General features: G+C 41.7%; 1 protein-coding gene across 2 annotated transcripts in view; it reads left to right on the forward strand.

Moving 5' to 3' along the window:
* Nucleotides 1-11,259, forward strand: part of Stau1 (staufen double-stranded RNA binding protein 1) — a 78,343-nt gene that overhangs the window by 34,465 nt on the left and 32,619 nt on the right. For both annotated transcript variants that reach the window (XM_023720709.1, XM_023720710.1), the window contains exons 2-3: nt 950-1,088; nt 3,324-3,489. In XM_023720709.1, the coding sequence (XP_023576477.1) occupies nt 988-1,088; nt 3,324-3,489 (267 nt within the window). In that variant the 5' untranslated portion in view covers nt 950-987. The remainder of the gene's footprint in view (nt 1-949; nt 1,089-3,323; nt 3,490-11,259) is intronic.

The following is an 11,259-nucleotide window of genomic DNA, read 5'->3' on the forward strand; positions in this document are numbered from 1 at the left end:
AAAAAAAAAAAAAAAAAAAAAAAATCAAACTAATTTTCCTAAGCGATATGACCACACATCAAGCCCTGTTATGCCAAGATTGGAGATGTCTTAGTGTTTTCTGGATTTGTCTTCAAAGAAAATTTCAGTTCTTAGTCATTTTACCTCTTGCCCATAGCACCTGCCCCACTGTTGTAGTTCTTTGTGTTTTATTTTCTTTGAGCTCTTTCAGGTCAGGAATTATGTCCCTGAAGATTAGCACAGTAGAGGATGGGGATGTGGCTCAGTGGTAGGGCCCTTGCCTTGCACGCACAAGGCCCTGGGTTTGATCCCTAGGACCACAGAGAAAGAAAGAAAGAAGAAAAAAAGATTAGCACAGCACAGTATAGTACTTTGCATTGGTCCTTAATAAGTGTTTCATTCAAATAAATGGTGTGCACAAGCACAGTAAACCCGGATGACCAATGTGATATTGGTCAAACAATAAAGTAATTTGAATGGTCACATGGAATGTGTGTGTGTGTGTGTGTGTGTGTGTGTGTGGCCAGCTCAGCCCACCAGGGGGCGGGGCTGGTTGGCATGTGGTGCTGGGGGTTTGAACCGCAGTCCCTGTGCTTTGTTAAGCTTGTTCTAAGTAGGTGCTTTAGACCACTGAGCCGTCTCACCAGCCCCAGTCACATGGAATTTTTAAGCAAGAATTTTGATTTGTGTTGGAATTTATTTCTGAAAGCTGTGTACCTTTCACTTGGATTAGCGTCTTGGGCTACATTGTTGCTCTCTTTGATATCTCTTACAATATCAAGAAATCACAGCAAATTCTTGGAGTTCCTGAACTAAAGCTTAGCACTGAAGTGTTCAGGTCCCTTTATGTAGTGCATCATGAATTAATAGCATACTATTTAAAAAAAAAATGTTTTGTGATCATCCTCAAGTCAGAATAAGCATTCCTTGTTTTGATTCTATTTTACAGAAAGCATAACTCCTACCATTGAGCTAAATGTACTGTGCATGAAACTTGGAAAAAAACCAATGTATAAGCCTGTTGATCCCTACTCTCGGATGCAGTCCACCTATAACTACAGCATGCGAGGAGGTGCTTACCCACCAAGGTATGTATGTGTTCAGTTCTGTGCAAAATATAATTGAAAATATATCTCTTACCTAGACCAGTGGTGGTGAGCATATGGCATGCGTGTTACTTTTTAACAACAAAAGATGTTAATGTGTCAGTTGATTTTTTCTAAACTAAAACCTCAGTATTCAGCTTTAATTTTAGTATTGGCATTTTACAATTAAATAAGCACGGGGGCCTGCCTGTTAGCTCAGGTGTTTAAATGCCTGCTGAAACAAAGAAGTCAGGCTCAGGATGCTGTGGTTCGATCCCCTCATCCTCCAGCCAAGCCGGACCTGCCCTGAAGGCATCCTGAGCATCCCCCCAAAACAAACAAACAAACAAACAAATAAACAGGTTTTGGGTATAGTTTAGCCACTTGTCTCTAAAAGGTTCACTGTTGGGCTGGTGAGAAAGCTCAGTGTACTAGGTACCTGCTTTGGCAAGTGCAGGGACCAGGGTTCAATGCCCGGTCCTACATGCTGCATCAGTCCTGCCCCTGGGGCACACTGAGCAGTGACTGAGTCAGGGCGTGGTGGCACATGCCTGTAATCCCAGCCCTGGGGAGGCTTAAAACAGTAAGAACACTACAAGTCTGAGCTTCGTAGTGAAACCCTGTACCAAAAAAAAAGGTTCACCATCACTGCCCTAGATTAGCATCTATAAATTATGGACTGAATAATGATTTGGTCATCTTTGGGCCTGCCAAATGGGGAAGTAAGCTTTGATTGTGTTGTACCTTTGGAAACATCTTTGTGCTCATGTAGCTTCTGTCTTTGGAAAAGGCTTGAGCATGTTCCTCATGAGCTGTGGGGCTAGAGAGTGATATCGCAGCTGCTTTGTGTAACTGAATCCTGCTTGAGCATGATTCCCCAGCACCGTCGTTCTTAGCATTCATAGATTTCCAGGTGGTGGTGATTGTTGCTGTTGGGACAGGGCTTTTTGCTGTGTAGCCCAGGCTAGCCTTGGAATTCATTATGTAGTCGAGGCTAGCCATGAACTCATTCTGATTCTCCTGTCTCAGCCTCCCTTGTGCTGGGATTAAAGTTGAGTGTTACCAGGCCCAGCTTCTGGATTGGGTGATTTTTGAATTTTGAACTTGTGTGCTTTGTAAATAGACTTGGGCTATAAAATACTAATTGAAACTTGAAAGTACCATGTGTTAAATCTTTTGCTGGAGGTGGTAAGCACATTACTAGATAGATTGGTGATCAGAGTAGAGCCCTTCATTATCCTGCCTTCTTTGGGGAGGGCTACAAAGACATTTTAGAAATGTAAACTGAAGAATTGTAAAAAAAAAAAAGAGTTGTGTATGGTGGCACACACTTGCAATCTCAGCATTCTGGGTGACTGAGGTAGGACGATTCTAAGTTTGAGCCCAGTTTAGGCAGCTTAGTGAGACACTGTCTCAGTCAGTTAATCAATGGCTAGGGTTTTAGTTCACTGTGCCCTATGTTTAATCCCAAGTTTTTCCCTCCACACCCCAAATATATACCTAGTACATATATATATATATTAAAAATACATGAACTTTAGAAATGTAAGAAATCAGGAGCTGAACTATGGGCTCTTATTCTAGAATTTATTTTATTTGTATATTTTTTGGTGCAGCCTTGACAATTGAACCCAGGGTCTTGGGCATGCCCCATAAACTCAAACCATTAAGCACCCCCATCCTTTCTAAAAAATGTTAGCTTTAAAATTCAGAGCCTAAAAATAAAAGTAATAAAATTCAGAACCTCCTGTGGAGATATGTAATTGGAGAAAGTTGGAGGAAATAAAGCAAATTAATTTCTGTTTCAGCCAAAGCTGGGCTTAGATTTTTTTCATTATAGGCTAGCATTATAAATTAAAGTCATGTAATTTATAAGTTACTGTATTTTATAGAACATAAATGTGGATGGCTGCCCAGTAAAAAGTACACAGGTATCCTATGTACACACAGTATACTGTACATTGTGTAGCAGTTCTTTTTTTTTTTTTTTTTTTTGGTGGAACCTGGGATTGAACTCAGGCCCTTGTGCTTGCCAGGCAAATGCTTATTCTACTGAGCCATCTCCCTGGCCCCATATGTAGCAGTTCTAATCCAGTTTAAACTTTCACAGAATCTCTGGAGAGTCATTTTTAGCAAGCAAGCCCTAGTGTAATTAGGCTGTGATGAAGAAAATATTTGGAATTTGTTAGAGACTTATTAACCTGAGACTGTAATTTTCTAACTTCTTCTTATTTTTAGGTATTTTTACCCATTCCCAGTTCCACCTTTACTTTATCAAGTTGAACTTTCTGTGGGAGGACAGCAGTTTAATGGGAAAGGAAAAACGAGACAGGCTGTGAAACATGATGCTGCTGCTAAAGCTTTGCGGATCCTGCAGAATGAGCCCCCGCCTGAGAGGCTGGAGGTAAGGGGGACAGAATAGGAGGTGGCTTGAAAGACATTGCCTCAAGTTATTTTTTCTGAGAAGATACGTTGACAGCTGCCCGTAATTTTTCTTATTTGATAGCCTACAAGGTTTAGTGCCCTGTAGTCTGTCCCTTCTTTTCCTTTTTAGATCTCTAGCAAAATAGTCACACACCTTTTTTACTTTTTACATTGATTGCTTTGAGTTACATGAGTATGGTATGGTACAAACACATTGGAAGGTCTGACTGTTCAGCTGTGAGAACAGGTGTAGATGTGTGCATAGTGCTAATCATTGTGCTTGTTGGGACCTACTAGTCTATTGTGTATACAATAGAATTGTGTATTGTGTTTTACCAGCTGTTCTTTTTTTCCCCCCCAGTATCAGGAATTAAACTCAGGACCTTGTGCTTGCCAGGCAAGTGCTTATGCCACTGAGCTATTTCCCCAGGCAAGCCATTCTTTGTAATGTAGAAATGCTTGTTGTCCATTGCTACTTGACAGACCCTCACAGAACTTAGTGATGCTTTAAACATCTGGAGACACTTTAACTTTGCTCCCAGATCTGCAGGCCTTGGTGGGGTAGCTCATCTTTGCATGGTGATCTATGCAATGACTGATTACACTGTCTCATGGCTTGGTGGCAAGACTGTAAGAAAAATAGGAAATAGAAAAGCTGCCAGTGTCTTGAGGGCTGTGCCCAGGAATCATGGCATCACCTGTCCATACTGTATAGGTTAAACAAGTGCAGAGCCTAGATCCAAGCAAGCAGATAGTTAATTGATTTTGTTTGTATTGAGGTGAAAATCTTATTACATAAATTTATCACTAAGATTGGACTCAATAGTGATTCTCCTGTTCACTTTTTGTAGTTAAATAGGAATATAATTTTTAGGGAATCAGATGGCTCCATGTTATTGAGGACCAACACATTAGGGATTACTGCTGGTAAAGTAGAGTTTTATTACAAATCCAGTCACCACAGATTGAGAAAGAAACTTGGTGAGTAGAGAACATTGAAATTTCATGGTTCTGTTTAAAAACAGTAGTTTCTCCTGAAAATACCTAAGAGTAGAACTTGACTTTCCTTCTCCAGGTAATGAGTTCACAAAGAACCCATTGGGCTAAGAGTGTGATGAAAGATGGAGACCTCTGAGCCGGCCAGATAGCTCAGCAGACTAAAGCGCATGCTTAGGCAGACTATCTTGGTCTACCTTGCCAGTCCTTCCCCCCGGGGCACACTGAGACACTGATTGAGACTGGGCATGGTGGTGTGCACGTGTAATCCCAACACTTGGGAGGCTGAAAACAGGATCACTATGAGTCTGATCTGTGTAGTTAGACCCTGTAGACCCTGTAGACCCTGTACTAAATACATTTAAAAAAATAAAGATGGGGACCCAAGTGACCATAGGCAGGCCCTTGCTGGGGGCCATTTTGTGCAGAAGTTCTGGCACAGGAGGGTGCCCCAAGGCCTGTGATTGGCTGCACAGGAGTGCTTTGTTGTTCTTACTGTGCTACATTTCTGGATGATCTGAGTCTGAGAACCAAACAGAAGAGAATTGGGCTGTAATGTTTCTCATTTATTTTCTTTCTTTTCTTTTTTTTTTTTTTTTTTTGGCAGAACCAGGGATTGAACTCAGACCCTTGCACTTGCCAGGGAAGCACTTATTCTACTGAGCCATCTCCCTGGCCCTTCTCACTTATTTTCAGCAAATCTCAATGAAGTTTGTTAAAACACCAGAATACTAGTGTAATCTTATTTTGGAGTTCTTTCCTTGTTTTTGCTTGCCTTTGGTGCCAATTTAACTGGAGTCACATGGAGGAGGTGTTTCTCATTTCCTTTAGCTAGTAATTGATAGATGATTTCCTGACACTGGTGTGTGGGTTGTCTGCATTAGAATGTTTGAGAAGTGTAGGAAAAAAATGCCTGGGGTCAATCCATCTGATTACAGTACATTAGGGCTAAGGTGAAACATAGCCCTCTGGCTTTTGCTCTGTTATTGTTTGTGTGCTCTTGGGGTGATTCTGAAGCACATACAGGGGCTGGAAACCATTGTTCTGTAGTATGAGCCATACTTCTCAGCCCTCCTTTGAGTTCTTCTGGGAGGACTCACACATTGCTATAAAGGAGAAGAGCTATTTGTGTCTGTGAATCTGAGGTACAGATCTGAGGCAGTGGTGGACACGTTTTCCTGGCTGAATTCTTTAAGGGGCTTTGCAGGAGTTTAAATCTACCACTGCCTGTGGGTGTCTCTCCTCTGACTATTTTTATTTTTATTTTTGCGGAACCGGGGATTGAACTCAGGCCCTTGTGCTTGCCTGGGAAGCACTTATTCCACTGAGCCATCTCCCTGGCCCCTCCTCTGACTATTTTTAGCTCTTTGTGGTTTGGGCTAAAGACAATGCCTTTCAGAAGGCTGGAAGACTGGCTTTAGCTAATGTTTCACCCCCTTGGTTTTGGTGGTCTCACTTTCCCTCCCTCCTGTGTTTCCTCCCTTTCCTTTTTTGCTCTTGGTACTGAGATTTGAGCCCAGGAACACTACCACTGAACAGAGCTGCATGTCACTTTTTAACTTTGCTCTTGCTGAATTGCTAGGTTGGCCTCAAATTTGTAATCTTCCTGCCTCTGTTCCCAAGTAGCTGCAATTACAGATGTGAGTCAACAGGTGTAGCTAATTTTTTGTTCTTAAAAGTAGTACATGTAGGGGCCGGGGAGATGACTTAGTGGAATAAGCGCTTCCGTGGCAAGCGCAAGAGCCTGAGTTTAATCCCTGGTTCCACAAAAAAAAAAAAAAAACAAACCCAACCAAAAACCAACAAAAGTAGTACATGTAAATTAGAACGGTTTTTAAATTTGAAGAAGGAAATAATAAACATATAAATTTATCACTTGGAGATGCTCACTATGAACATCTTGGTTGATGTCAGTGTCTTTGTACCTGAATATATGTACCTGTTTTACCAAAATGGGGTCATATTGTCCAGTGTGCACTTTTTTCACTAAATTGTTTATTATGAATATGTTGTCATTCACTTACAATTTCTTGGAAAAGTTCAGTATATATCTCAGAACTTCTTCATGGTTGTACAGCATTCCATTGTGTGAATATAACCAGTTTTACGTTTTAATCAGGGACTTGAGCAAAAAGCTACTTTTTTCCCCCAATTTTCTCACTCAGAAAACATTTGGTGAGGAGCATTGTTGTAGTGAATGAAACCTTTTAAATCCACAGACATTTATCTCAGACATGGCATTGTTCAACCACAGGGTAAGCATGGTGATGTGCAGGGTCATCTCCCCATACAGAGGTGGTACCACTTTAGATCCCTGCCAACAGGATGTGCATAGCCTATTTCCCCACAGCTTGTAAACACTGGAAATGATGTTGTAAAACATGATCATTTTTGTTGTGGAAAATTTGTAGAGCATATGATTGCATGGAAGGTCAATTTCACCATCTCTAAAAAGTCAATGAATCCAGTGTTTTCTCTCCAAAGGGCAGGTGTGGTCCAATTCTTCCATGATAGGCATTGTGCTAGGCCATGTCGTGAAAAAGGCCAGCACCTTCCCTGGCCCTGTGGCACTTAGGCAGTGGAGCTGACAAGCAGTAACATGAGTATCCTGAACCAGTGCAGTGATTGCTGGGAGAGGAGACTGGCGGGGATTAGGAGGACTTGAAATCTCCAGATTGGAATTGTGGCACTGTGTTCTGAGGAGACCTCCTGGGAAGTCATTTGTGTTCTGAAACACATTCCCAGAGAGGGAGCCACGGAGCAAAGGCCCTGAGGTAGGAAAGTACATGGGTTTTTTTCTAAGCTAAGAATTGTGCTAATAAAAGATGGTTTTATTCAGTATCAGAGCTGTTAAGGAATGAGGTGGTCATAGCTGCAATACCCAAAATTAGAAAAACACAGGAACAGCTTCCGTGATGCACTGAGCTCAGCAAGTACCAGAGTGTGGTAGACTTATGTACAGAGACTTGAAAGGGGCCCACAGTCTGTTGGGCGGGTGCGTGTGGGGCTGTTAGGTATACAGTGTGGTCTTGCTGTGTTCAGGGAAACAACAGGTGCCACCTCCGTATGTATATATACATGCTTGTCTCCGTTATTCTTTTCTTGTTGCTGGGACAAATACCCGACACCCAAAATGAAGGAAGGAGAGATTTATTTATTTAGCTCACAGTTACTAGAGGTTTTAGTCCATACTCAGCTGGCTCCAAGGCAGCGCGGTGCATGACAGAGAGCAATCTTTCTTGGTGGCAGCAAAGCACTAGAGACCAGAGGGAAGGCCAGCAGCTCATGGAGCTAGTTTCTCTCCCCTTTACATTGTAATGCAGATTACCTGCCCCCTGGCAGGTGCAGCGTCCATACCCACAGTAATCAGAAACTCTAGGAGCTGATCCATGACTGCATGAGGCTTTGGGGGGACAACTAGACACAAACCGTAACAATGCATTTGAATGTACATAGTTTATATTTTGATGGTTGTGATCAAACTGTAAGTGTAGTTTCTCCTGGTATTAGAGCAGAAGACTTATTATTACCCTTTTGGATTTTTTGCGAGGGTCCTTTCATTTTTATAAAAAGAAATGCAGCTCTTCTTGGTCTTGAGCCCTTATCACTTGGGACACGGATGCAATTTAAATAAAGTTTAAGATCTTAACTCTCATTGTGTCGGTGTTCAGGAGACCTACTCATCTCCCCCCTCCCTTTTTTTTTTCACTTGTACTGGGAATTGAACCCAGGCTCTTCACACTGAACTACATCCATTTGGAGACAAGCTGTTGCTAAGTTGCCCAGGTTGTGCTTAAACTTGTGAGCTTCCTGCCTTGGCCTCTCAGAGTGCTGAGATTACAGATGTGTGCCACCACGACCAGTTCATGTTTTACTTTTCAGCTTGCTTTCTTTTTTTTTTTTTTGAGACAAGGTCAGTCTATGAAGTTCAGGCTGGCCATAAACTCACTATAAGCTCAGGTTGCTCTTGAACTTGTAGTGATTCTCCTGTCTCAGCCTCTGGAGAGCTTTCTTTTTTAAGTCCTTTAGGGAATAATATTGATTGACTTTCATCCTCTTGCAGAATTCTTACGAAGGGGCGATGGCTCAGTGGAATAAGCACTCCCCTGGCAAGCGCAAGGGCCTGAGTTCAATCTCTGGTTCTGCAAAAAAAAAAAAAAAAAAAAAAAACAAACAAAAAACAAACAACAAAACTATAAAGAACTTAGAGAAAACATACAAGATTTATTTTTGGAGACAGAATCTTGCTATGCAGTGCAGGCTGGCCTTGAATTTGCTTATGTAGCCCAAATTGGCCTCTAACTCATGGCAGTCCTGCCTTAGCCTCCTACATGCTGGGGTTACATGTGTGGCATCATGCCTGGCAAAACATACAAGACTTTATTTTTGTGGTACTGGGGATTGAACTCAGGACCCTGTGCTTTCCAGGCAAGCGCTCATTGTACTGAGCTATCTCCCTGGCCCCACAAGACTTTTTTTTTAACATATAAGATTTTAAAAAATAGAGTAAAACTCTGTCTTAACTTTATCACATGGGCCCTTTGGTTGGTTGGTTGGTCGGTCGGTTGGTCTTTCTTTCTGACTTTATGTGTGTTGGAGACGAATTTTCCTGTTTTGAAACTTTTTCTGTCATATATACATCAAACATTAGTTCCAATACATATTTCAACACTATGCATCTATCTTATTGGTTTTTTTAATTTTTACTTTTGGTACCAGGAATTGAACTCATAACCTTGCACTTGCCAGGCAGGTGCTGTGCCACTCAGCTATATCCCTGGCCTCATCATCTGTTTTCAGGATTTTTTGGGGCTACTTCAGGCTGCCTTAAGGGTAGGTTTGGTGCGGCTTGTGGAGCTGGGGATCGAACCTCCATCCCTTTCACCTGAGTTTGCCCAAGCAGGCGCTTTAAACAACTGAGCTAACTCGCAAGACCCCCGCATCTATTTTCAAATAGGCTAAAAAAGACAAAAATCACCAGAAGATGGAAGGATCATGAAATACCTGGGTAGTAGATGGCATAAGTGAAGTAATGGTCATGATTACTTCCTCCATAACCTTACAGCCTTGCCCACTGTATTGCAAAAAACAAAAGAGGATTGGAGAGTTGGGCTTGGTATTCTGGGAGGCTGAGAAAGAATTGTTAAGTTCAAGCCCTGTCTGGACAACCTCATGACTTAGTGAAAACTTGTTTCAAAATAAAACATAAAATAAAGGACTGGGATTGTAGCTAATGTGAAGGTCTTGTACCAGATAAAAGGACTGGAGACCCTTGAGTCTACTTTTTTACCTTTCATTGAATGCATCTGAGAAGACAAAACTTTCTTTTCCTATCCATGATGGCAAACAGAAGAAAATTGAGAGGAGGACATTCTCAGTTTCAGGCAAATCAGCAGATGCACAAAGAAGGCAGACAGTAGCATTAGGAACCAGTGATAGCAGTAAGACTGAGTGGCTAGGGTAGACCCCAAGCTAAGGTTATCTGACGATGGCTTAGATGAGTTCTTCCAAACTCAAGAATTGGCAAGTGAGCAGTATGGTTTTATGGCAGATTAAAAGGAAATGTGGAGGGCCGGGGATGTGGCTCGGTGGCGCAGCACCTGCCTAGCAAGCGCGAGGCCCCGAGTTCAATTCCCGGTACCAAAAAAAAGAAAATAGTGAAAATAAGACCAAAAAAAGTCCTTTGGAAAAAAAAAAAAAAGGAAATGTGGAATTCTCATCTAGGCAGCCATTCTACAGGAAGGATTTCCTCATGAACTACTTCGAGGAGAAACTGGGCCATCTTGTTTGGATTAGAAAAAAAAAAACATATATAATGATGCCTGCTTGATTGCTTGCTTGGTTTATCTGGTTTTTTTTTTGTTTGTTTTGAGACAGGGTCCCATCGTGCAGTGCAGGCTGGCCTTGGGCTTATCTTGTAATGCAGGCTAGCCTTGAACTCACAGCGATCCTCCTGCCTTAGCCTTCCAAGCCCTAGGATTATAGGTGTGCACCACCAATCCTGGCTCTTGTATCTTTTATAATGTTTGACTACCAACATTTATTTAACACATATTATCCACAAAGTAAGTGGATAAATGCAAAAGGATTTGTGTTCAAAGGTGATTGGAAGGAAGTAAATAATGTGAAAAGTCAAAGCTAAAAAATGAAAGCATTTTGCAGTTTTAATGCAAAGAAGATGGCTGTTGTGTTTTTAACAAAATGAATCTGTTTCAAAAGTGGGGTGTTCTGACAGCACACACACAAGAATCAGAGGTCCTGAGGAGTGAGAATTTGTTGAAGAGGTGTTTGGATTCTGACATCCCATAATAGGTTGTGCTGTAGCCTCAGACATGGCAGTTAGTGGGCAGTTAGTTGCATGTACTAGAGGACTTTGCCCATAGCAGAAGTGTATACCTTTGAAACCAAAAACATGAAAAAAAAATTGGGTTTACTACTTCAACAGTCTTACTAAAATGTTCATTGAAATAGCTTTCTTTTTTTTATTTATAAAATGCCTTTAAATCTAGAAAAATAAAAAGGTACACCTGTAATCCCAGTGTTTAGGAGGCTGCGGCAGGAAGATTGCCATGATTCCAAGGCTAGCTGGGCCACATAGTGAGGTCAACTACACAATGAATTCAAGGCCACCTGAGACTCTGTCTCAAATAAATAATAAGTCGGTCGGTCGGTCTGTCTGTCTGTTGGACCAGGTAGCAAATGGTGGTGACCATTTTTCCTTATGTATGAAGGGCTAAGTGGGTTCAGAGTAGTG

This window comes from Octodon degus, unplaced genomic scaffold (genome assembly GCF_000260255.1).
Source record: "Octodon degus isolate 3935 unplaced genomic scaffold, OctDeg1.0 scaffold00077, whole genome shotgun sequence".
Taxonomy (NCBI): domain Eukaryota; kingdom Metazoa; phylum Chordata; class Mammalia; order Rodentia; family Octodontidae; genus Octodon; species Octodon degus.